Below are 26,987 nucleotides of genomic sequence, written 5' to 3'. Positions count from 1 at the left end.
ATATTCTGTTTACCTGCTGCTATTTTAACTTTTTGGGAAATTCCACGAGTAGTATTTCCTTGGTTTGTGTAAGGATGTCAAAACAGGAAGACTCTTTAAAATACTGTATTTTCTAAAAAAAAAAAAAAGGCAACCTGGAAAAAAAAAGTCAACAGAGATGTTCTTTATCTTCATTCGGGGGGGGATTGAGAAACCCTTTTGATATTGCCAAAGCTATTTTAAGCTATGAGAACACAATACATTTGAAAGTTTAATTGCTTGCTGAATAATGTAAGCTGTCAAAATAAATACTCAAGGTCTTGCATAAGGGAGAGCATTAAAAAAAAAAATAACAAAAACTAGACAATGCAGAAATGTGAAGTCAATCAGAAGTGGAATCACAGTTTACCCCAGTGTTAGCAGCACCTTCATTTCTACAGTCAGTAATTGGAGCAACAAAGAGCAACCAAAGGATTCAGGGGTAATGCTTTTTATTTTCTGAAGTGTTTAGAAATCTGCTGGCTGGCTCCCATAAGTGTAACTGCTTGGTGATAACCTCCCTTTTCCAAAGCTGTTGGGTTGCAGGATGCCTTTTCTTCTGGCTAACCAGAAGGAACGGTTAAACTCCATTATGTAGATGATAAAAACTCTCACCCTGCAGAATGCAAAAGAAAAACAACTGGAGGGGTGGCTGTGGGATGGATGGGAGGGTGTGGGCCACAGAGCTTGCCAGAGAGGCAGCTTAGAAAAGGAATTGATGGCTGGTTTAGTAGTTTTGTGGGTTTCCTTCTTCTTCTCATCTTATTACCCTTGAGGAACAGGTCTTTGTGCATATTCTTTCTAAAGAAGCAGGATTGCATCAGCAGCATACCAGCTTTTAAAAACATTTATTTTCAGTTGGTAGAATGAAAGTGTCTCCCTGTCCCTGCAAAATCCAGTAAAACATGCGCATTGAAGTTTTTGGTGGTTTTTGGCAGGTCACTCTGATTTAGGCTGAGGCCGGTGAAGCAGCATAGCAAAGTGGGCAAGGATCGATGCTGTCAGCTCATAGGAGGCTGAGCTTAGACACATTCAGCAAGAAATGTGGAATAAATGAGGAATTTTCACCCCTTGTTCTGCAAATAGATTTTAATACCTAAGGTTTTGAATGACATTAATTAAGACTCTTAAATTCTTTTAATTAAGCTGTAGCTGCAGGTTGGGCTGGTTGTCCATAACCCAGTGCTTTTTAACACTGTGTTGTGCACAGTGAGCTGTGTTGTTTTCTCATGTCTGTTGCTGCCAATAGCAAACACTTCAACTTACCTCATTAGTACCAGGAATGATACTCATCTGTGGAGGGGACAAGGTGCCAGATGTTCCTCTCTGCCTGCTGCAGGTAAAGATGTGCTACTGAGTTGTCAAGTCCCTGACACCACTGGATGCAGAAGATGGTTTCTGTGAAGCTGAAAACCCATGGAGGATGTTCAGCCACACACACACACACCTGGGAGGAGTTATTTAGGGGCTGTTGAGGGCATTTTGCCCTTATGGTACATTATATATTAGCAGTCTGGTATGGCTTCTACAGGTGTAGTGTCATAGAATCACAGAATTCTTTAACCTGGAGAAGATCTTCAAAAGCATCAAGTATTAACCTAGTACTGCCACGTCCACCACTAAACCATGTCCGTAAGCACTACATCTATGCATCCTTTAAATACTTGCAGGAATGGTAACCTAACCACCTTGCTGGGCAGCCTCTTCCAGTGCTTTGTAACCCTTATGGAGAAGAAAGTTTTCCTAACATCCAATCTAAACCTCCCCCAGCAAAACGTGAGGGCATTTCCTCTTGTCCTATTATTTGTTACTTGGGAAAAGTGTCTGACACTCACTTCAATACAACCCCCTTTCACGTAGTTGTAGAGAGTGAGAAGGTCTCCCCTGAGCCCCCTCTTCTCCAGGCTAGACAGCCCCAGTTCCCTCAGCTGCTCCTCATAAGAATTATACTCTAAACCCTTCACCAGCTCCGTTGCCCATCTCTGGACACGCTCCAGCACCTCAATGTCTTTCTTGTAGTGAGGGGCCCAAAACTGAACAGAGGATTCGAGGTGCAGCCTCACCAGTGCCCAGTACAGGGGGACGATCACTGCCCTGGTCCTGCTGGCCACACTGTTTCAGATGCAAGCCAGGGTGCTATTAACCCCCTGGGCACACTGCTGGCTCATGTTCAGCTGGCTGTCGACCGCCCCAGGTCCGCTTTTCCTGGGCAGCTTCCCAGCCACTCTTCCCCTAGCCTGTAGAATTCCATGGGCTTTTGTGACCCAAGTGAAGGACCCTCAGCACTGAGCCTTGTCGAGCCTCATACAACTGGCCTCAGACCGTTGATCCAGCCTGTCCAGAGTCCCCGACAGAGCCTGCCTGCCCTCAAGGAGATCAACACTCCTACCCACTTGGTGTTGCTTCCAAACAAAAGGAGAGTGCAGTTGATCCCCTCATCCAGATCACTGATAAAAATATTAAGCAGGTCTGGCCCCAGCACTGAGCCCTGGGGAGCACCACTTGTGACCAGCCACCAACTGTATTTAACTCCGTTCCCCACCACTCTTCGGGCTCAGCCACCCAGCCAGCTGTTTACCCAGCGCAGAGCACACCCATCCAAGCCATGAGCAGCCGGCTTCTCTGGGAGAATGCTGTGGGAGATGGTGTCAGAGGCTTTACTATAGTCCATATAGACAACATACACAGCCTTCCCCTCATCTGTTCAGGCAGGTCATCTTGTCATAGAAGGAGGTCAGGTTAGTCAAGCAGGACCTGTTTTTCATAAGCCCATGCTGGCTGGGCCTGGTCACCTCCTTCTCCTGTACGTGCCGAATGAAGGCACTCAGGATGATCTGCTCCATACCCTTCCCTGCCATGGAGGTCAGGCTGACAGGCCTGCAGTTCCCCAGATCCTCCTTCCTGCCCTTCTTCTAGATGGGTGTCACACAGACTAGCCTCCAGTCTTCTGGGACCTCCCCACTCAGCCAGCACTGCTGATAAATGACTGGATTTGGCTTGATGAGCACTTCCACCAGCTCCCTCAGTACCCTCGGGTGGATCCCACCTGGCCCCATAGACTTGTGTGTGTTTTTGTGCTGTATCAGGTCACTCATCACTTCCCCCTGGATTACGGGAGCTTCATTCTGTTCCCTGTCTCTGTCTTCCAGCTCAGCAGGCTGGGCAACCTGAGAAAAAACTGGTCTTACTACTAAAGACTGGTGCAAAGGCGGCATTAGGGACCATTCTCCTCACCCTTTGTCACTATGTTACCCCCCCGCATCCAATCCAGGATGGAGATTCTCATTAGCTCTCCTTTTGTTGCTGATGTATTTATACAAACTTTTCTTACTGTCTTCTGTGGCAGTAGCCGGAGTAAGTTCCAGCTGGGCTTTGGCACTACTCATGTTCTCCCCGCATAACCTCACAACATCCTTACAGCCCCCCTGAGCTGCCTCCCCTTCTTCCAACGGTCACGAACTCTCCTTTTTCCCCTGAGTTCCAGCCAAAGCTCTCTCTTCAGCCAGGCTGGTCTCCTTCCCTGCCCGCTCGCCTTCCCACACGTGGGGACAGCCTGCGCCTGCCCCTCTGACATCTCCTCCTTGAGGGACGCTCAGCCTTCCTGGAGCCCTTGGCCCTTCAGCGCTGCCTCCCAAGGGACTCTGTCAGCCAGGCTCCTAGACAGCCCAGCGCCTGCCCTGGAGAAGCCCAAGCCGGCAGTTCTGCTGACCCCACTCCTGACTTCTCCGGGAAATGGAAACTCCAGCGTTTTGTGGTCGCTGTGCCCAAGGTGGCCGCCAACCATCACATCACCCACCAGGCCGCCTCTGCTCACGAGCAACACCTCCACGGGCGCCTTCCCTGGCTGGCCCACTCACCCGCTGGGTCAGGGAGCTCTTACACACACTCCAGGGGTCTCCTAGACCCTTTCCTCTCCGCTGCACTGTACTTCCAGCAGACACATGCTAAGTTCAAGTCCCCCACGACATCCAGGGCTAGCGATTGTGAGACTTCTTGTAGAGTATTTCATCTGCCTCTTCATCCTGTTGGGGTGGTCTGTAGCAGACTCCCACCAGGATACCTGCCTGGTTGGCCTTGTCCCTGACTCCTACCATAAACACTCGACCCTATCGTCACCATCATTAAGCTCCAGACAGTCAAAACACTCCCTAACATACAGGGCTACTGCGCCGCCTCTCCCTCCTTGCCCATCCCTTCAGAAGGGTTTACAGCCATCCCCTGCAGCGCGCCAGCTGAGCGAGTCATCCCACCATGTTTCCCTAACGGCAGCCACATCATAGTTTTCCAGCTGCGCAATGACTTCCAGCTCCTCCGCTTTGTTGCCCGTGTGGGGTGCATTGGTGTAGATGGTGTCCTCGTGTATTACTCTCACATTCAGGGAGAATTATCTCTTAACTGAATTTTATCGTTCTTGTTCAAAAGTGTAATTATAAATAATTTCTAAGTAATTATAGTGTTCAGGGCTGAAATTCAGGAAAGTTGTGTTGGTTGTTTGTTGGTTGTTTATTGGTGTTGGATTTTTTAATGCAGATTAATTGAGGGTTTGCCTTTTCATACAGAAGCTAGGGAAGTTTTGCACTATTTCTTTTGATACTGGCAGCTACATGACTGCTCGCTTGTGTGTGCTGAAGCCTGCCAGCAAAGGGCTTCTCTTGCATACGTGTTCATCTCCTAACATGACATCTTTCCCTCCTTAACTTCCATTGGGAAGCCCAGATGAACTTCAGTGATGGAGAGCACTGTGAGGCTGGGTAAGGGTGCTGTCAGGGGTCCATCTGGTTATATATAGACTGCATGGGAGTCATTGCTGCTATACATGTTCTAGATGTCCAGGTTAGGATCTGGCTGGCATGTACTGTGTCTCCTCTGACTTATATCTCTGCTTCCGTTTTGATGGAAGAGGGGACTGGAGGGAGAATGATTAATCCCAGGTCTCAGCCTGATGAAGAACTAAATGCTGCTCCCTTGTCACCTAAAAACATCATCTGTATTTCACAGCTCTCTGCCTCTTCTCTTCCAGTACACACACAGTTACATACACCCAAGAGGAGTTTTCCTCCACGGTCTACTGAGCTTGAAAAGCAAGATAAGGGCTGTGACAGCTCTTTGCAAAGTTAACGGGAATCAAAACTGAGCATTTCTAATGGGTTTTCTCTGTGTTTGCTATCAGGCCTGATACCAATAAGTGATTTTACTAGTCAAAACTAAGTGGCTATAAAAATATATCTACTAAAATTCAGAGCTGGCACAAAGATCAGCGAAGCTACTTCGGATGCTGGAGGAGCTGTACACAGTTTTAGAGTGAGCCCTTCCTAGCAGCATGTTTCTGTATAGCGAAACACAAAGTTATTGCTAAGAGAAAGCTATATGAACCGTGCTCGTAAAACAGGGATGTATGTTGCAAAACAGTGACCCAATGTACATCAAGGAACTCAGCAGGAACTCCCAGAGGTGGCATTCACAGGTGTGCGAACATTTAACTAATGAGTTTGGAGTGGGAAGATGATTTTTTTCCTCTCTGTATAACTAAGGCATTGTGCACCAGGACAGAGTGGAATAATTTAGTGTTCACAATTTTGAAGGACTGTGGCAAAAGTATAACTAAGGATCCAAAGGAAACACAAGAAATGATTAGGATCGGGGGGGAAGTGTTTCTTGAGGAGACTTGTAACAGTCTGTTTTGTTTATCACAAATGAGGCTGAGAAGTTACTTGATTACAGTGTAGAGCACCTTAAAGGGGGGAAAGCAGTCAAGAGCTCTTAAATCTAGCAGGAAGAGAATTCATAAAAAGAGATGATAAGGAGTGGACACCAGAAAAAAATTGAAGAGGAAATGCAATTAAAAATAGTCTTGAGTATGCTTAACTGGGGAAACCAGACACTGAGGCTTTGGTGTGCTACATTTGACTCCACTTGTGAAATGAAAGAGAGATTGAGCAGGTATCTGAAAGGCTTTTGAACTTTCTCGAAGGAGTTGTTCACAGAACAGCAGAACAGAAGGAAACTCTCCAACCCTGTGAAGATGGGCAGTTGCTGGAGGTGAGGAGGTCTCTTCTGCTGGGACAGGTTCACACATTTTAGTAGAGATGTTTTCACTGAGCTGGTCACACATAAATGCTCTTTAGTCAGTCAATAGACACTTCTATGACATATAGTTGCCTCAATTTGATTGGATTATTCCCATTTGGTGACTGTATCCAGACATGTTCAGTCCTTTATTTTATCCATCCCCTTTCTTTTTAATTTGCAAAATTAATCCAGCACTGTATTGCCAAGATGTAAACAATTCAGTGTTACGTACAGAGTGTGGGTTAGATAACAGTTTGCAGTAGTGGACTGAACTGGAAACTTATCTCCCACCTCTTGCTCTTGGATCACCCACCAGCTCACCAGTTAGGGTTTCCCACCTTGGCTGAACTAAACTGGGTGATGTAAAATGCCTCTTTAAGTTTCTGCTAAGCCACAAGTTTTCTGCGGTGCCTCTTTGAATCTTCCTTTTAATAGCCATGAGGTGGATCATGGGAAACTATAATTAAAAGATAGAATGCAAATTTCAAGAGGTTAAAGGAGAGGGTATATGCAGAGAGCACCTGGAAGTGAGTAAGAAAAATTGTAGCAAGGCCATAAAGGCATATTCTGGAGTACTCAGTCCCCTTTTGTTCTCAGACGTCTTGGATTATAAATAGAAGATAATGGAATGCAACGTCCTGAAGGAACCATGAATAATTAGATGGCTGATGTACAAGAGCAAGTGGAGGTCACACAGATAAACTAAAATAATGCTTGAATTTAATGGGGAAAAAATGACTTGGAAATTACTTTGGCTGGCTTCTTCTGTTAATGGCGGGTGTGCTGGTTTTGGTTGGGATAATAGGGTTAATTTTCTCCACAGTAGCTCGTATGGGGCTGTGGTTTGGATTTGTGCTGGAAACAGCGCTGACAACACAGGGATGTCTGGTTCCTGCTGAGCAGCGCTCACACAGAGCCAAGGGCTTTGCTGCTCCTCACCCCACCCACCAGCCAGCAGGCTGGGGGGGCACAAGGAGCTGGGAGGGGACACAGCCAGGACAGCTGACCCCAGCTGACCCCAGGGGTATGCCAGGCTGTATGACAACATGCTCAGCACATACAGCTGGGGGAAGAAGGAGGAGGGGGGAGGGAACAATCAGTATGATGACGTTTGCCTTTCCAAGTCACCCTTATGTGTGATGGAGCCTGGCTGCCCTGGGGATGGCTGAGCACCTGCCTGCCCATGGGAGGTGGTGAATGAACCCCTTGCTCTGCTTTGCTTGTGTGCACAGCTTTTGCTTTACCTGTGAAACTGTCTTTATCTCAACCCATGAGTTTTTTCACTTTTAGCCACCAGATTCTCTCCCCCATCCCATCAGGAGGGAGGGAGCGAGTGGCTGTGAAGGGCTTAGTTGCTGGCTGGGGTTAAAGCATAACAACAGGAAAACAAAATATATAAATCCTGAAAAGCAAAAACTCAGTTCAAGACACCAGTGCAAATCAAGAGTAATTCCATTAAAGCTAATGGAATTACAGCAGCGTAAGACCGGAGGTAAGTTCAGAGCCAATTACATCTTGGTCCTAAAATGAGATTTCGATATTGTTTGCTAGTATTTGTATTGCAGTGGGAGCCCAAATGAGAGCAACTTATTGCTGTACTGGATGATGCTCCCAAGAACCTCCTGTCCCAATAGGCAATGTACACAAAATAAGAGTAAAGGAGAAATTAGTTATGTTTAAAACAAAATAGGGATCTCAAGCAGAGAAGAAGCAAAGATGGTAATATAGAAGCTATCTGGCTCATTAATGCCTTTTTAAAAATAGTGCTTTAAAAGGAAAAAGGAGTGCCCTACTCTCTGTGGGAGCAGTGTGCACCTGACCAGTACTACCAGTGTGGAGGAAAGCTTGTCCTTGGAGTCAGTCATGAAATGGAAGATGAAAAAAGAGCATAGAAGGGGTCACCTGATGTGAAACAGTTGGATGTGTGGTTGGAAGGCAGCAGGTTTTTGTGACCTGAGCTTTTTGGGCTGTATAAAGAAAGGACCAGCAGAAAATGTGGGGTATGAAAACATCTCATTTTTAAGATTATTTTCCTGATGCTTTTTAAAAATCTTTTTCTTCCTTCAGTCAACATCTGAAGGAATACTTGTATCAGCTAGTACAATCACAGTGTTAAATTTTATCTTGTCCTGCAGGTAAGAAATAGTTATTCTCTATAACAAAAGAAATTGATTTGGCTGAATAGGGAACATGGAAAAAGCCAGCATCTATGAAAGAGGTTTTGTTATGGTCAGTGCTTTCTCCTAAACACAATAGTTTTATTACTTTTTATTATCATTACTTAACATCTGTGTGGCTTCAGAGGGACACTAAGATGCTCTGGATTTTTAACGATGAACCGGAATACCTTGGATTTCCCCCAACCATCCCATCTGCAAGCAGATTTTCTCAAGAGTCTATGACAGCCGTTACGGAGCTGTTGGGCTCTCCTGAACAAAAAGTGTTTTCTAAACTCTGGTAAAGTTTTTATAATCTCTAATTTACTGTTCTGGACAGTACCAGGCTGGTTGGGGAATAATAAAGGAGTTGTTTTGACTTAAATGGCTATCAGGGCTCTCAATGGGACACAGGAAACATAACATGATATTTCAGTCTGATTTTATAATAAAATTATGGACTTCCCTTAGCACTGTATCACTGTTTCTTAATGGCTAATTCCCAACTACATAGAGGTAGCAACTCTTATAGCTTGGACTAAAGCCTAATGATGAGAAATAGTAGGTGTAGCTGTACAGATTAAAATTTGGGCAAGTCTCAGCTTCCTGTGCCAGGTAATGGAGCTGAAATTGTGAGCCACGGGGAGGTGAAGACATGCTGCCTTTGATATTAAGAGAGGAGTTGATAAATTACTGTATTGTCTGTTTAAAAGATTGATTTTATTTTGGTCTATGAAAGAGAGTAGGTGATTTGACTGGTAGATTAATTGGCGGCCTTCTTTTCAAGCAATTTTGCTTGCTGTTTTTCAAGCACCTTGCATTTGGAGAGCTGCAACGCCAACACAGAGCATTTAAAAGACATCTATCCAGGGCGAGGAGGCAGAAGGGGCAAGGAACAATTAGGCAATACTCTTTTCTCCATTAAGAAAAAAGTCCCTAGAATGACATAAGGACTGGTTGAGAAGGTGAGAGTGAAGTCTCCTTCCTCATCAGGTTCCTTGCAACACATGCAGACATTTGAGAAGTTGATTTTGTTTCATTGCTCGAAAGCTGCTGCTGCTGCTGCGGATTACTGGGTTTATTTTCTGTTTTCAGGGATACAGTCAACAAGACCTTTCTGTGCAGTTATCTCTGACATCTTTCAACCTCAATAATAATAAAAATAAAGCACTCTTCCAAAGTGACATTAATTTAATACATTAATGTAAGAGATTGATATGGAGTAATCAAATGAATACATCTGATCTAACAAGTTCCTTTTATGGAAGTTCTTAGGGCAGATAAGATCCCTCACTGATAGGAACTATTTTCCTCCTGTAGAGACAGTAAAAGGGTCCCTTCCTTTAAGTATGTTTGGTAGGGAATGTGTTTTAGAACTAAAAATGAGATCCTGTCAGTGTGACAGAGTAGGTGTTGTGTCAGAGAGGCACATCCAACCATCATACTGTGAGATGACACTGGCTGCATGAGGCTCCTTCGAGCTGTTCTCTAAGTGCTGTCTTCAACAGCCACCAAAGTGTCCTTGTTGCTGGGGAGAAGAGGATGAGGAGATACGGCATCATATTGCACGGTGTCTGCAGATGGATGAGAAGCAGTTGATAAGGACCCATCTGGGTGGCAGGTAGGAGCACAGATTATAAGGCACCTCTGCGGCAGAAAATTATATCTCACCAATGGTGTAATATTTGCCAACACCTTGCTGAACTGAAATTGAGGTTGCCTGTGACAGCAAAGTCACGGTGACATGCTGGGTTGTGAATGGCTGCAGCACTGTTCAGGACCACCGTGGGCTACCGTTAGTGCAGGACTGATAGGCAGACGTGAAGATGGGTCTGGCAGTGCATTTGATCTATCAATGCATAAGCCCATGGTCTGATGCAGTTGCTTAGAGGAGCCTACAACCAAAAAATATCCAACTAATGTTAGGCTAATGGGAGGAAATGTGTGAGCAGAATATTTATGTTTGGCAAGTGCAGCTAAAAATATCAACAATTCTCTTAGCAGTTTAATGTAGCAATGGCTTAATTTATTGTACTTTTTTTGTTGTTAATACAGGAAAATAGGAAATTAGGAGGCAGTGATTTTCTTAATTTTTTTTTCAGTTGCATGATTGCTTCAGGGCTTTACAAACGTGTTGATAAATTCTGATGACTGACCGTAGACCACCCTCAGAGGCCAAAAGTTCCCCTTGGAGTGAAGCGGTTGGGAAACGGGTGATAAATTCTGGGAAAAGCATCCATCCAGTGAACTGAACAGAGCTCATCAAGTTGCAAGGTAGTGTTGGTTGGAATGGTCTTCTAGATGTCATCTTGTCCAAGGCCCTGCTCAAGAGCAAGGCCAACTCTAAGCAGTTTTCTGGAGGCCTCATTGTGTGACATAGACCTCAGTTAAAGGATGGTGGTGGGGTTCATTATGTCTTAGAACTTACCTATGTTGACTTCATGCCTTGAGCTGGCTTACTTTCACATCTCAACAACTTTGGGATAGGGGGAAGAGATCCAGGAAAGTTCTCCAGCCAGAAGATGTGGTACAACTTGTGGGTTGGCAGCAGCAGAACTGGTTTTGGGGGTTCTCTGTGCAGGAACCCATCAGCCTGGATACCAGGAGAGCATTAAGAGCAGGGCATCTGCCAGTCTCCATTGTGCTGCTATTTCTAAACCTGTGGAATGAACAAACAATATGTTTCTACAGGCCTTTAAGTAAAAAGAAAGCAACACCCTGTATTTTGGTACCTACAGGTTGATGCAGTCCTGGATGACATGTGGTTAGATGGCTGGCTTGGATGTCACATACATTAGTAGTTATGAATATGGATCTCATCTACCATTTGTGCATTGTACAATTGAACAGAGTCCTGAAAATAGAACCAAGGACTGGTTTGGGATATCTGGCTGGTTAGATGTCAGTGAAAGAATTAACACTGGATGGTAATGAGTCCCATTTGGGATAACATCAAAGTGACCTAGAATCCAGTATATCAGAGATGCTCAGTGCTCAGTCCCCAGAAAGCCAGAGGACTTAATGAATGTGGCTGTACCGTTTTAATAGGCAGTCCAGGATTAAAGGTACAAGGGCAGAAGACATGTTTCTTTTCAGCATGAGAGTCCACTTCCTAACCATAGGATCACAGAAATGTTAGGATGGAAAAGACCCTTAAGATTGAGTCCAACCATTAACCCAGCGCTACCAAGTCCACCACTATACGATGTCCCTAAGCGCCACATCTGCACATCTTTTAAATACCTGCAGGGGTGGTGACTCAACCGCTTCCCTGGGCAGCCTGTTCCAGGGCTTTATAACCCTTACAGGAAAGAATTTTTTCCTGATAAACAACCTAAACCTCCCCTGTCACAAACTTGAGGCCATTTCCTCCTGTCCTATCACCTGTTACCTGGGAGAAGAGACCAATCCCCACCTGCCTACAGCCCTTGCAGGTGGTTGTGGACAGTGAGGAGGTCCCCGCTGTGCCTCCTTTTCTCCAGGCTAAACAACCCCAGGTCCCTCAGCCGCTCCCCATAAGACTTGTGCCCCAGACCCTTCCCCAGCTCCGTTGCCCGTCTCTGGACACGCTCCAGCACCTCAATGTCTTTCTTGCAGTGAGGGGCCCAAACTGAACCCAGGGTTCGAGGTGCAGCCTCACCAGTGCTGAGCACAGGAGGACGGTCACTGCCCTGGTCCTGCTGGCCACACTGGAGGGAAAAATCTCTTTCTGCTCCTTATGAGCCAAGCCATCATCATTTACTCGAGATCTCATGTCCCTGAATTTTTCCAGTTTTTCACGGTACTCAAGAAGTCAATTTTCAGCTGAACAAACTCTTCTGTCCATTTGGAAAAGAAAGGGAAAAAAAATACATATTTCAGATCCTTCCCCTTAGCTTCTTGCATTTCACCCTGACTCTGTTTTGATGTAAGATCCCTTTATTTTAAAAGGAGAAGTCAGTCACATGCCTCAGTAACACCTCTCCTGTGGTGCGTTGGGCCTTTAATGGATACTGTTGCCGTATCGAGTAACTTGTCAACTGGATCCATGTGCACAACCTTTTGGCAGCTATTGCATATTTTCCATTTTGTATGAAAATCTGTTTTTAAGCACTAAGACTGCAAGGAAAGATGTTTGGGTGGATTTGTCTGCTTTTACATTGCATGGAGTGTGACTTTCTCAAGGTTGTTGTTTGGGGTTTTTTTCTTCTTTTTTTTCCCCTACCTGCAAAAATGCAATATGATTTTTACAACATGATCATAACATGATTTCCTAGCTTAGTTACATTTACAGTAGCTTGCATTGAAGCAAGGCGACAATGAATCAGTCCCTGGAATATTTTATTCTGCACATAAGCCTCAATTCAGGGCAAGGAGAAATATTATTGATCTTTCATCAGGTAATTTTCATCATTTGAGTACCTGCATTGGACTCTTCACAGCAGTTCTTAAACTGAATCCATTCTTCCCCCTAGAGAACAAATTCGCTATCAGCAGCAGGGGTTTCTGATGTCGGGACTTTGAGTTTTCACATTTCAATGGGTTGGAACAACTGGATATTCCCCTTGTCCCTCACTGTAAACAGAGAGTCTCTGTACCTGAGTTCATTACATGCTTGGTCCGTTGCCCTCTTCCAGCAGAAAAAGATAGTCTTGCCTTACCTGAAATAAACTTCAAAGCCTGTTGATTTATAATGAACTTCCTCAGATCTTTTTTCTTTTTTTTCCTTTTTTTTTTCTTTTTTTTTCCTGTTTGTTTATCCTTCTATTATATATTTGTACACCATTCCTATAAGGGAAGTTATCTCTTTGAAGTTTAATTTTTTGGACCACTGGCCGTGCATTTCAATTGTTGCTCTCCCTCTGGAGGTATATGTCCTTCTGGACACAACCTAAGATGTTTTGTCATGGACCGTGTAAGGTGATTTGCACAATTCCTGCAATTGCAATGCCTTTTGGGTGCTAGTGCAAAATTTATTGCCCCACAAAATGGGGTCTTCATTCACATGGCTGCTCTTGCAAGTGTTTTATGGGCCAATAAAGTGCCTTGTGTTTTTGTACTCTAACTGCTACACTGCTTTATGATCTGATGTCAGTTGGAGGGTGGTGGGGAAGAGCGACTTGTGGTACATTGGAAATTATGCATTATTGTCACCTGAGAGTCTGGAGGATCTTTAAATTGATGAAATGTAGGGCTGATGAGCAGAGAAGCCTCACCAGTAGCATTTCTTTTAAGATTTTGTCTCTTTTTTTGAAACTTAATCATTCCTAAAAAGAGACAGAGACATCTTTGTGCTTGCTAAATTAAATTGTTACTAGAAAGGCAATGCAAGGCAGAGTGAAACATAAGTTGAATGGAAAGGACAATGAAGGAGTTAGGAAGGAAAGCATTTAGAGATCAAGAACTCTGTATTTTGAGTGTATTGCACTCTGTGCAGGATAAATATATTAATTTCCCTTGCACTTCACAGCTTGCCCTTATGTTCAGAAAGTTGCAGAGATGTCAGATTTAAAGAGGCATATGAAGTATATGGGATAGAGCAATAGGTGGTAAGTAGGCTGCTGAGATTCATTTCTCTTCCCAGCACAATTCCTTTAAGTCATCTCTGTGCTTTTTGAGAATGAAGTGCAATATGAAAACAAATAAAGCTGCAGAAAAAAAAAAAAAATTCTGCTCTCAAGCAAACATATTTTAAAACTGTTTTCTGCAATATATTATTTTCACTTTTTTTTCCCATCCTGTCTCTTACTCAAAAAAAATCAGAGAAAAATAGATCTTGGCACAAGTGCCTCAAGGGAGTGTGTTCAGAAAGTGCCAGTGCTGTTACCAACTTCAACTTTTACGCTTTGTACTTTGAAACATCTTTCCTCCAGCTGGTCCCCTATCTGCATACCGCTGTACTCCAAAATCCATTCTAGGAGAGGAAGAGGAGGAACAGAGAGGAAACCTGACCGTGTTGTGCAGCCCTTCATGCCTCTGTGTTTGCTCCTGCTGGGGAGTTAATGGAGCTGGTCACAAAGATGCAACATACCCAGCATCAAGAGAAATGCCGTTAGTTAGAACAGAGGTCCCCAACCCGTGCTATGTGAAGTAGCCAGGGGTCGTGCTCAGCAGCAGTGCATGTGGCCACCTTTGGAAGCAGCTGTGAAGGTGATGTTTTCTTCTGTGTGAAGCAGCAGCAGTTTGCAGCTTCCCAGTATGGTCCCAGTATCATTGTGCCAGGGAGGCCGAGTGCTACACTTCTGGCTAACGATATTGTTAGGTATAAATGTGGGATGAGCTTTAGGTGGGTGAGGAGGTGCTTTGGGCATCCCATATCAAAGGAGATGTGGTCAGAGGGCCAGAGTGAGAGGTCGTGATACCTTGGTCTCAGTTGCTGGAGTTGTGAGGTGTGAGTGGCCATGCTTTATAAGTGCATGGAGGTATAATGGGGCAGGAGATCATGTCCTAACTCAGGGGATGTGGTTGGGGTCTGCACTAGGTCTGGCTGAGCCCCACGGCAGCCCTCACGGTGCTGTGCTTGTACCGGGAGCTAGGAAGGTGGTGACAACGCACCAGGGGGTTGGCTGCTGCTGAGCAGCGCTGCACAGCATCCAGGCTGGCTCTCCAGCATTCCCCCCGCCTCACCAGTAGGCTGGGGGTGGGCAAGATCTTGGGAGGGGACATAGCCAGGACAGCTGGCCCAAAGTGACCAGTGGCATATGTCTGCTCAGATATAAAAGCTAAGAGAAAGGAGGAGGAAAGGGGACATTCATTATTTACAACATTTGTCTTCGGTACCAACCACTACGCATACCAAAGCCCTGCTTCCTGGGAGGTGGCCCAACATCACCTGCTGATGGGAAGTAGAGAATAACTTCTTTTGTTTTCCTTTGCTTCCTCATGCACAACCTTTGTTATTGCCTCATTAAACCACCTTTTTCGTGACCCAAAAGGTTTATTTTTTCACCACCCCACCCCTGCACTGTTTCTGCTGAGGAGGGGAGTAATAGAGCAGCTTGGTGGGCACCTGGCATCCAGCCAAGGTCAACCCACCACAGGGTCATGTTTTGGGAATACATGGATTTGCAATGGAGCATCGGAGTTTAGGGAGACTGATATACAGTAGAACTATAATAGCAAAGTGTTGGTGTGAATGGTTTTTAAATTAGTATTATTTTAGGAATTGGCGACCATTGTTATGGTATTTGGTTTTGGTGTAATGTGTAGTTTTGGGAATGTGGAAATTGTAAGGAGAGAAAATTTAGTTTCTTCTCTGTAGGACACATAGGAGTGATGGTTGAGACCAGGGAGGTGAGGTGTGGGAGAGTGGCACAGGGGTTCTAGGCTCTGATTGGGGAACATGAGCATGTTTCAGCACATAAAAGAACCATATTAAAATCGTGCCTTTGTGGACAGAAAAGTATGTGTGTGTGTACTGTATGATACCCATGAGGTCAAAAAGATGCTTATCTATTTAGAATGGTATAGTTGCATTGCTCATGGACTCTACAGAGCAGCCATGTTTCAAGTAGACTTGTGACTAAACCCAAAATCATCATGTCCCATCTGAATGGAGTTCCCAGATGGAAATGAAAGAGATGTCAGGAGAAGCGCATGCTGTGGGGTTCATACACATCTGTCTTGGAAGCCAAAAGCTATGCCACTGCCTCTGCCAGTGATGGTACTGAAGCAAATCAAATAGCAGTTTCAGTTCCTTTGCGTGATACTTCACCATTAGTGGATTTTGCATGTCAGCAACATCTGTTGTAAATGCCAGTCCATTTGCATTGTCCAGACAGCTTAACTAATTGGTATTTACAGTGCAACATTTATTAACTTCAATGTGAAGGTTAATAAAGGCTTTCTTCAGTGCCTAAAAGGTGTATTTCTAACAGACCTGATGTCCCACTGGATGTTGGTGCTGTTCTTTTGGAACAGTGTCTTCACATTACCCCTTAAGGAGATCAGCGTGTATCAGACTTTCCTCCAAGCTGGTCTATGACCTTTATGGTGACATTCCTTCATTTGTCATCTGCAGTGGAGTAGGGGGTCAGCGTAACCTCCTCAGATGTGTTTCCTTTGCCGACGTGCTGCCTTCTGAAACCCGTAGATCTGGATTCCTGCCATGGTTGAACAAAGTCTTCATGTTTGTGCCCTGCCACAGTGCTTTCTGGATGTTTGTCTGTCGAGTCTTAAAACTGAACTTCTCAGAGATGATAAACCACCTGTTTTTGCACTTCAGACTGCAAAAGAATTGCTTGGTTGTTGCCTTTCTTTTAGATTTCTCGCTAGTCAAAGGGTGGACATATTTCACTGCTTTATAAGACAGCCTGTTTGCTACACATTGACAATTTCAGTGGTACAATTGCTGCTAATGCCTTTTCATTCTCACTTAAATCCTGATAGAGGAACTGGGTTTAGGCACATCACTTAATTTAAGTATACACATAGGAGTGTTTGTGCTTTAATACCCCTAAGTAGAAATACACAAATAATAACAGCAAGCTGAAAGGTGTCTCAAGCTGTTTGTTTGTCTTTGATTTCTTGCACACTTCACAAAATAACAAAACACCTCACAGTCGTTTGAATGAAATGGATTCATTTTTCAATTAAAATTGCCTGGTTTTAAGCAAAGTTGGCTTTATTTTTAAATGAAATGTATTTTTCAGGGTGAAAATGTCTGCATCTCAGAAATTTGTGTGATTTATTCCCTTTTTTGCAGATGTTTGCTCTGGATGCTCTTTCCACCTAAAAATTTGGTGGCAAGAAAACACATGAAACAGCAAAAACAACTTTTAAAATTAGAATAAAGCCTCAAAAGATCTACATCTCTTTTCACGAAAACTTTCCATACTCCAAGGTACAAAGTGCTGGCTCTTTTATTAATGATGGTTTCAGCATAGTTTCTCAAGGAGAGCTAAAGCAATCGATCACTCATTCACATCAGTAAAGTGCCCTTCATCTTTACTTTTCACAGTGCCATACCGAGTATTAAACGCACTTTAAATGCTAAAACCAAGAGAGCGAGTGTGGGAAGGATAATAGGCTAAATTAATCTGCAGTGCAATTTATCTCCTGTCCATTTGTCCCTGTCTTCCCTACATATGTGTGTGTATGACATGTTCTTGCACACCCGTGCACCCGCACTCACTCATCAAGTCTATCCAGTTTGCTTCATCAGCTAGAACTGGTGCATACAGTGAGGGGGATGCACTGCTGTATGATTGATATCATGAAAACCCATCATATTATTTAAAAACACAGACATCCAGCAACGACAGAAAGCCTGACGTAGTGTGAAGTGCTGCTCTTAACACCACCCATGGACCCACAGCTGTATAGGGCTGCTGGTTAGAATTGGGATGTAGCCACTGGGATTAACATTACAATAGCTAGGACTGCCATCTCCAGCAGTGACAAGCGGAGCCTGTGCATGTCCCTGGCTCGGCCCCACGCTCAGTAAGCTCTTGCCATAGAGGGTTTTATGGCTGGTAAATTCATAAACAGGGAGACACGGGATTCTTTTGTTTCTGGTCCTGCCCTGAAATGCAGGAGCTGATTTCTACAGGAGTATAAATTCTGAAAATGTATTTCAGCAGATACACCAGTCGTCTTTTTTATCTGCACAAAGTCCTTGTGATTTGGTGTATTGTTTATTGCATTTTGTGTCTGTAGCTTCCAGCCTGTGTTCTGCAACAGGCAAGTTCTAAGAGAAAGTTTGCATATTTTGGAGTCCACATCCATAGTGTTTCCAAAGGGATTTATAGGTTAAAAACGTAAGACAGCATCCATGTCTGCAAATTTCCAGGAAAGGACATGGGTTCTAATGCTCTTTTATGGTGTATAAAGTATTTTCTGTGTTCGTGGACTACATGCAGGACTCAAAGTGTGTAGTTCTCCCCATCTCCCCCTGCAAGTTGACTGGCTCCACTAACTCCTGCTACAGAGCCCTAAATGCAGCAACCCTCAGCCTTAGGTAAGCATCATGTTTCTGAAAAACCTGGAAAGGCAGCTCTGATCCCAGCTTCAGCAAAGAGCTGCAGTAAATTACTGGAAGAAAGGGGTGGTAACAACTATCTGCAGGTTGTACGTTGCTTAGCTGCTTTCTGGTGTTACTACCGACACCTTTGGTTGTGCCTCTGAGAATTGCTGCAGGGATACATCCCGGTAACCTTTCCGTGACAGATGTTAAGCCGTGGTCCACTCGTTAATGCAGAAATGTGAAAGGCACAACAGAGTTAGAAAGCACAGGCAAAGCAATCAGAATAGTCACGGTTTGATGCCATTTATCTTGGGGCGCTAAAAGGATTATGGGGGCAATACCAGGAATGCTCGCAAATATGAAGAGCTGCCAGAGGGCAGCTGAGGTCCTCGGGCTGCAAAGGGAGGGACCTGCTGGTTTTTTTTGCAGAAATCTGGTGCAGGAAGATGGTCTGCTTCTGTACTACCTGAGTTGCAAGAATAGTTACAAAGAAATAAGCAGTTTATCAGCACCTGGAGGGGGGGAAAAATTACTGTCATGATCAGTAGGCACCAGGGTTCATCAAAATGAAATTATGACGAATTAAATTAATTTCTGTCTCTGATAAGCTAAGAGGCTTACTGGATAATGAGGGAGAGGAGGTGTAATATAGCTCAGTGCTGGCAAGGCGTTTGCAAAGGATCCAAGGGGCTCTTTCATTAGGAAATAAAGTGAAACTTGTAAAATTAAAACTTACTTAGGAATAGTATGGGTGGGAGAAGGAAAAATAACTTGAGAGGTGACTAATGGCAATGACATTGTTAAGCTGCTTCCCGTGGGGTCCTGTTTTGAGTGCTCTCTGAGCTGTCAGTAATGACTTGACAGATGGAGTCTGAGGCGATGCTGAACTAATCTGTAGGTGATGTGGGGTTAAGAGGGGGTCTTACATGCTGTCCTGGAGATAATTTAGTTGAAAAACACAAACTTGAATTGCTGGTAGTAGGTCAATAAATAACTAGCTGCAAAGACTAGTCGCATTTTGCAGGTGTCGAGCGTTCTTCTTATTTTATTAATAACTGCTTCTTAATTTTTTATTATTTATTTTTAAGAAGCAATGGAGAGAAAAAAAAATATGTGCCTGATAGATATTGAAAATAGCGTGGAAAATTTTTCTAAGGTTTGCATTTCTGTGATGAAATTTGTGAGGGACTGCTATCTGACTGCAATTCGTATGTTGAATCCAGAACCACTGAACAGCATAGCTGCTATAGCTGCAGCCTATAGCTGTGCCTGTCTCTAGAGATGACGCAGCACCTGTGCCAGGTGGATTTGAAATTCCTCCCCTTCTTTCCCCCCACGACCACAGAACATGCCCTAATCCCCCTAGAGAAAAATAGCACCGCTTCTAATACTTTCAATTGGCAGGAGAACTGGACATCTATGATGCTTTTACGGTATAATATTTTGTGTCTCGAAACTTGGAAGTAGCAGTTTGTTTTTCTCCTGACTTTTATTCTGCTGGATCATTTACATCTATGCAAAGGGGGTTGCTGACAGATAAGAATTTGAGCCCTTATTTTGCTCTGTTGTAAATGATTCCTCAATGTGCACAACCAGGACCTAAAGACAAAAGGGGGCAGGGGAGAAACAAAAAAAAAATAAAAATTAGAGCTGTGATTTTCAGTTTGGAACAAGTACAAGTAGAATTAGCTTTTCTTCCTTTGGTGACTGTAATGATACAGTAAAGATTCTGTAGGGCATCTTGGTGAAACTTTTCCTCCTAGCTCATCTTTCTGCTTTGTTTACATCTGCAATAAATACTTATAGAGGAGAGATGCCCACTGCCTTAGTCAGGCACAAGCAGAGCTGGCAGCCCTAGAGGATGAAGTGTGGGGCTGTCTATGGGCAGTAAGTTACGGTGGTCTAATGCAGCATAAATTTCCATCCTATAGGTAAGTGTTTGCTAATGCAACTGTTGAACACGTCGGCCTGGATCATCTGTTTCTGAAATATCATTAGCTCTGCTGTAGGATTTTCCTGGCTGTGTAGGAGACACCCAAAAGTGGTGGGTTACCTCTGCAGCACCTTTGGAGGTGCCCCTCTCCACAGACCATGAAGGACCTCTGCTGGCTTTGCTCTGAAGTTAAGCACCTGGATTAAGTGGAGAAAGAGGAACAGAAGCCACAGAGACTTAGTACCCCTTGCTACTCCATGGCTGTCCCTTGCATTCAGTGCATGAAGTTTTATATACATGTATTTATAGTTTGCTGAGGCCTATCATCAGCTCCCACAGACATCAGTGCTTCACAAAATCCAGCTGTAAGACAGGGAAGAAATTGGCTAAAGTCTTACAGTGTGAGCAGTTTCCTTGTGCATACTGGATGCACACTTACATATTTATGTCTCCAACAACAATGGAATATATATTAATGCAGATACTCAACCTATTTCTGCTTAAGCCACAGATCATGCAGCTCAGTGCTCTGCTCTGCATACTATGATTTTCCCCTTTTTGTACAAGAAAACTGCAGTAAGTGTTGTGGCTGTGCAGCAGACAAGTATGCAGCTTACGTTATGCTGAGCTACCTGGCTTAACTGTAGCCAAACCTACTTGACCACCCGGCTCTTAAATGCATAGAGCTACTCCAGTGCTATGCGGTTGCACTGTGCCAAAGGGAATACTAAATCTAATGATGCTGAAGCCAGTACAGTAAAGGTGTCTTTGATCTGCACCTGAGAAGCTTATTATTGCTCTTACATTAGCTATCAGATGAAAGTAAAGTAAGATATACCCTGTATTATAAATGGAAATGCCTTTCTCCTGCTGGAACTAGAAAACAAACCTCTTTGGGATTATTGTGAGTGGCAGCAGGCACGGTGAGGCAGAGAGAAGTCTTACCCTTCTTGGTCTTTGCTGTTGCATTTAGGGTCTGATTATTTTTTTGTTGCCTTGGTCATTCATCAAAGTGTCTCAAAGAAATGGTGCAAACAGTAGTTAAGCTCCTTCGTTCTGTCCCTGCGGAGAAGGGAAGCAGCCGTCATCGCATCTGCCACTTTACTGCGCTCATCTTAAAACTGGATAAATAAATTAGAGATATGATTGTTCAGAGAACAAACTGCAGGCAGCTGTGTGCTGGGGATTATGGATTCGGTGGACCGGTGGACCATACTTCTCTGGTAAAGAAAATAGCAGCTTTAGGAAACTCCTAGGCAGCAGTGTGGCAGCTCCTGTATTATTTAGTGCATTGTTTTTGCAATCTTTGTGCACACGGAAATGCACAGCAAGAGATGTGACTCTTCCTAAGAGATGCCCTTTTTGTTTTTACTCTTAGAGTGCTTATTTTCAGAGTAATGCTGTAGAAAAAAACAGTCTGCTGCAATATTTATATTTTAGTCACATGGTATCTCCACAGACTGAGTATTTAACTTACTATTAAAATAATAAGGACTTTTTCAGAAGCAAATTTTATTCATCAGAGGCACCCCTTTAATTAACTTCCACACTTTCATGGGGAGACAAATACTAATAATAATGATAATAACAACTACAGTGACAATAATGATGATGACATATCTTGTTACCATTACGTATTAAAATAAAATGCTGCAGGGAGTGGAGTTTCAGTGCCTCTTTTTTAATGAAGGTCTTAATAGCATTTAATGTAAATTAAATATAATTACTGTCTGATTCCTAAGCCTATCTCTGAGGCTGAAGAATAAGATGTTAATTGTGCTGACAACATGGTGGGAAGTGCCAAGGTCAATCAGGAGCATGTTGGTTAAAGTGCATTTTGAATGAAGAGGTGAAAGGCAGAACTTTTATTTTTGTACTCCACTCCCAGTTACTTTGCAGCAGTTCTGTGCAAAGCTTGTGCACAGTGTAGATTTATTACATAAGACATCTAACAAAATCTACATTAGAATGTAAATGAAGGAGACTTTATTTAACTTTACAAATTGGGAAGGATCAGATGTGTGAGTCTAACAAGCCGTTTTATTTTGGAGATGGGTAATTGCTGGTATGTAAATTCCTGACTGTTTCTGTGGGCAGATAATTTAATGAGGTCTGCAAAATATCTGGACATCAACCCCAGCATCTTGCATTGCATTAAGAGGAATTACTTGTTGAAGCCTCAGTTCTGAAACTGCTGCTTAGGGCATTCATGCACTTGGTGGCAAGATTTTCTTGATTAAAAGATGGGAAATCAGGTTCACTGTGTAATCCTCAAGGTAGGCAATGGGAAAAGATTCAACTGCCAGCTCCCTGTCTTGTGATGACAGTGTGGTATACGTGTCTGTGGTAGATATGACCTCTTCCATCTCAGATTTAAAGCGATATATTTAGTCAGCCGGTACAGTGGGTCCTCGGTTCATAAATAAATAAAATGCCTTTTGATGAATGAATATAGAAATGGTATCTTAATTTAACTGAGGAGACCTGAGAATAGCTACTGGATCCAGTCTTGTCTTCTATGAGATTATTTCTCTTTACTGTGTGGTGCCAAAGGAGTCCATGCCTTCTGTGTGCTTGTTCAACCCTTAACACACATCTGAATTACTGTTCTGCAGCCAAGAGATGGTATCTTCAAGATACACTAAGTTATCGCTTGTATACCTGGTAGGTACAATGCATAAAATTAGGTGCACTTTCATCCTAGACAGCTTTTCCATCTGAGCTGTGTGCACAGAGATGTAACCTAAGTGGAAGAAATCTTTGCTGTGGGGGTGAATATCGCAGTTCATGGTGCTTATACCCATCTTCCCTGACTAGGTGGAAATGGCAGTTGGTGTATTGCATGTTGAGTATACTCAACATAGTTTAAGGTTACAGTTGGTAAAGACTGGTTGGGGGCTGGCCTTGTTCCTCAAAAGAGGTACTGAAAAGGTTGACATAAGTCTTGAAAGAGCTGGTCTTCATCAGTACTGACAGAGAAGCAGGAAGGAGCTGAACAGCCAGGTCGGTCCATGGGTCTTCAGAACAGAGGGGCTGTAAATAAACATTTTAACATTTATTAATCAAGGAACTTCCATTCACTCCAAGTTCTACCCACTCTGAAAAAAAAAAAAAAAACAACAAACAGTACTGGCAAATGAGTCTTTTCAATACAACTGTGGCTCAAACGTGTCTTCCAAGGGGGAAAAAAGATCATTTTCTCCTGGTCTTCCTCGTGTCTTTCTGGAGTTTTTGACAGAAGCATTATCGAAAACCACCCCTTTATGACTAAAACCTTGTGAAGAGCTCCCTGGGGCAGCTTAGGGTGCAGAAAATTCCCTGTTGACCTGATAAAGCTGCAGAACTGCTGGGTTGAGCCAATGAATAGCTTTGGGCAGCATTTATGTCTCTTCCCCTTGCTTTGTGTGGTCCTGAAGAGCAAAGCCAGCAACCTGTGCTTGCAAGAAACAATGGTACTGGAACGTAGGGTGTAACGGAGAAGGACAGCCGTGACTGGAGAGGGGACTGGTGTGGCTCCCTGCTGGCTTGTTTCAGTGCTCATAAAGCAGCACTGCACCTTCGTGTTCATGGTGCCTTCCTCAGGTACTATGTCATTAGCAGGTAGACCGTTTCGGTAAGTAGATTTGTCCCACTCAGTTTCTGTCTCTTCAGATTTCTCTTCTGAGTCCGAAGTTTTCCTGGACAAGCCATCAGATATTTCCCCAGTCCCGTCTCTTTTTGCTAGGGAACTCTTCTTTTGACTATTTTACTTGCAATACCAACCATGTGTGATGGTCTCTCCTGTTTTCATCTTACCACCTCCCCCTGACTACGCAGGCACCCAGCCATTGTCTTTGTGCTGATCGCAGGGAGAATGTTTTGGGCAGCTCCTTGCTAATATTTCCTACAGCTTTCTGGCTGCCCTTGCTGGTCAAGACCCTGGACTCACATAATCCTACTGTGGCTCCATGTGCTGTGTGTTGTGTTGTCTCAGTTGCTCCGCAGCTTGATACATTTCTGTGAGTGTCTCATTATGAATTAATTTCAGTTACAATTCCCATCTTCTCTTCTCTTCTGTAGTCACGCAACCCAGCAAGAGACTAATAAAACCATCACGACGAGCACCAAAGCCATCAAGCAGCTGTCTGAGGTTGTCAGAGGCTCATCCAGGGTATGTGTCATTCATGATGCTGTTGGGGAGGAGTGCTGGGTCTTATGGAGGAGGAAATAATGAAATAAAGAAGCGGTAGTGGGTGCTTTAAAGCTGCTGAGCTCCGTGTCTTGTTATAACTTCCTTTCCTGTTACACAATAAGCAAAGCTTGCATTTATAAATGACCAGTGGGGAAAACAGCTGCAGAAACCAGTTCTTCTTCCAAAACTGGATCATGTGGAGTTGGAAATCAAGAGCTCAGCAACAAAGCCTCGACTAGCTCGCACCTGTTTCAGGGTCTCCCTCAGTTTGGGTGAAAGTACTAATTAGGAATAAATTTGCTGCTCTCTATTGGTAATAACTTATGCTTCTGCCTGGTCAATTAATGTAACAGATTTTATTTTTTTTTAACTCTTCTAACAGTGTGCAGTTGGAGTAATAAAACCTACAAATTTTGATATGAAGCCTGTAGCTCTCGTCCCTCATATAAAATAGGTAGTTCTGGTGGGTTTTGGCTGCTGGTTGGTGTGTCCCTCTTGGGGATCTTGGTACAATTGCAGACTTTCCTCCCATAACATTTCTCACAGCATGAAAAGCTTTCCATTAATTTAGAGGTTTACAGTTAGTCCTTTCCGAACCATTATTCTGTGTATTGCTTTGCATACACACACGGAGAATTTTTTTTCTTTCTTTCTTATTTTCCAGCAGTATTGCAGTTCCAACAAGGTGCACTGTGGGAGTTTCTCTGGCTTCCCTGGAAGCTCCGAGTGCTGCTGGAGCTATTGGAGCCAGGATGTCCAACTGAGCAAATTGATAGTATTTCAGGGGCAGAGATACTGGTGTAAATCAGTGTGATACAAGGCAGGAGACCGATGTAAAATAGCATGTGGCTATTTTAGGGCTTCCTTTCAAACATACCCCAAAGGACTTAAATAGAGACGCCTATCTGGAATTCGAGTTTTTTGTAGGATGAGTGCTGACCCATTAGGTCAGCTTTTCAGGGTGGCAATCTTACCTTATTTTGCATACGTAACAAACATAAGGTTTATAGACCTTTGTATGTAGAATGGGAATAATGATACTTGCCCTGTTCTAAAAATCGTTTTAAATCTTTGGATGAAGAGCTGTAAGGCTGGGATACTCTGTATGAAAATGCTACCATTAAAAATCAAAGATGTTTATCCCATTCTTTTTAAAACTTACTTTTGTATTCTTAAGTGGTTGCCTAAAATAGCTGAAATTGCTGTAAAATGAATATTTCTGCTTAGTGTCTTAGCATAGATTGGGTTTTGCTTGATACTTGGTTTTTAAGCTGACACCCCACTTCCTCGCAGTTCGTTCTTCTCCATAAATCCCGGAGATGTGAGCTCCTGCACACTTGAAATCTGAGATCAAAGGGGTAGAACAGCTCTCGGAGAATTTCCATTGCCTGACAGTGTTTGGGTTTGGTGACTCCATCTGAGAACGGTGATTTTGCAACGTATCGAGTAATGACCTCAGGCTAGACTGGGGTCTTCTTCTGAGAACACTCCAGACAGAAAGGTGGTGGTGTTTGAGTACATGTTTTGGAAAACGTGGAGATTGATTGGTTTCTGACAACCAGGCATAAGGCCAGGTGGGAAGAATGTTGTAGTGGCTGATGGAACTGTCAGGTCTGGTAAATCGCCCATTGCCATCAAATGAAGTGATGAACTCTGCCATGGTATAAAGGACTTTTTAGAGGAGGATCAGCTGGGGTTCTCCAGCAGGTAATCCAAGGCTGGATTCTAGAAAGCAGAAGCAGCATACCATGCTACAACCATTCTGTTCTTTTGATAGCAGTAGGGTATTTGTTTGTGTGTGTTGCTCAGTCTTTAAGAACTGGTATCGGAATGAAACCCCCTGCGTGGAGTAAGCAGGGCAGCAGAATGTCCCACAATATATGCCTGCTCCAGAAGGGGTCTGGCTCAGATAGCAGACCACACAGAAGTCATGACTGGAGTGCTATTTTTAATATCAAAAGTGGCCTTTTTTTAAATGCTTTGGCCTGAAAGATCAAAACATCTTGTGCTCCCTTCCCAAAATAAAACCTGATAGCCACGTGGCAGCCCCAGTGAAACTGAGTTTTTTTGAATATTCTTTGTGCCTACTTTGTTTATTTGGTGTCTCCCATCAGGGCTATTTCCCATGGTCCCAGACAGTCTACTATTCAATTTACCTCTACAGACCTGCTAACTAGGCTTCTTTTTATTTTTTCCAAAACAGCAAGAGCGACTTCAGCTGGACAGGCTGAAGAACCAGCTGTCAGATGCCATCCAGAGATACGGAGCTGTGCAGAAGGTGAGGGTCTCTCTTGCTTCCACTCTTCCCTTTGTGAGTTTGGGAATGTGTTAAGTGTGAGCGAGCATGGCTCCCAGGAGTCTGGAGCATCTCCACAGAGCTGCTTATGTGTATTTTTTTCTGTCCTTTCTTACTTTATCAGTCAAGCAGTGTATTGTTACATTGGAATATGCACACGCATGTGACTGCAGAACAATTCAGCAGCAATGGAAAAAGCGAAAAAATTGTGCTTTTGCCAGCTGTGTGTCTGGTAGGACCTTCAGTGGTTCCCCTGACTTAGGCATGATGTTATTTTGGGGTGTCCCCACTTTCAGGGGAGAAGAAGTGATTGCACAGTGCCCCTGTTTCCAAACATGTCTTGTGGTTTGGACCTGTCACCAAGATCAAGCTGTTTAATAACACAAACAAAACCTGAACTC

At 43.7% G+C, this 26,987-nt stretch overlaps 1 protein-coding gene across 7 annotated transcripts in view; it reads left to right on the top strand.

The window, feature by feature from the left end:
• TSNARE1 (t-SNARE domain containing 1) overlaps positions 1-26,987 on the top strand; it is a 506,791-nt gene that overhangs the window by 207,724 nt on the left and 272,080 nt on the right. For all 7 annotated transcript variants that reach the window (XM_040587253.1, XM_040587255.1, XM_040587249.1 and 4 more), the window contains 2 exons: positions 24,179-24,269; positions 26,494-26,568. In XM_040587253.1, coding sequence (XP_040443187.1) covers positions 24,179-24,269; positions 26,494-26,568 — 166 coding nt within the window. The remainder of the gene's footprint in view (positions 1-24,178; positions 24,270-26,493; positions 26,569-26,987) is intronic.

Source organism: Falco naumanni, chromosome 3 (genome assembly GCF_017639655.2).
Source record: "Falco naumanni isolate bFalNau1 chromosome 3, bFalNau1.pat, whole genome shotgun sequence".
NCBI lineage: Eukaryota > Metazoa > Chordata > Aves > Falconiformes > Falconidae > Falco > Falco naumanni.
The sequence above is the reverse complement of the archived record's forward strand: the minus strand, read 5'-3'. Positions and strand labels throughout refer to the sequence as shown.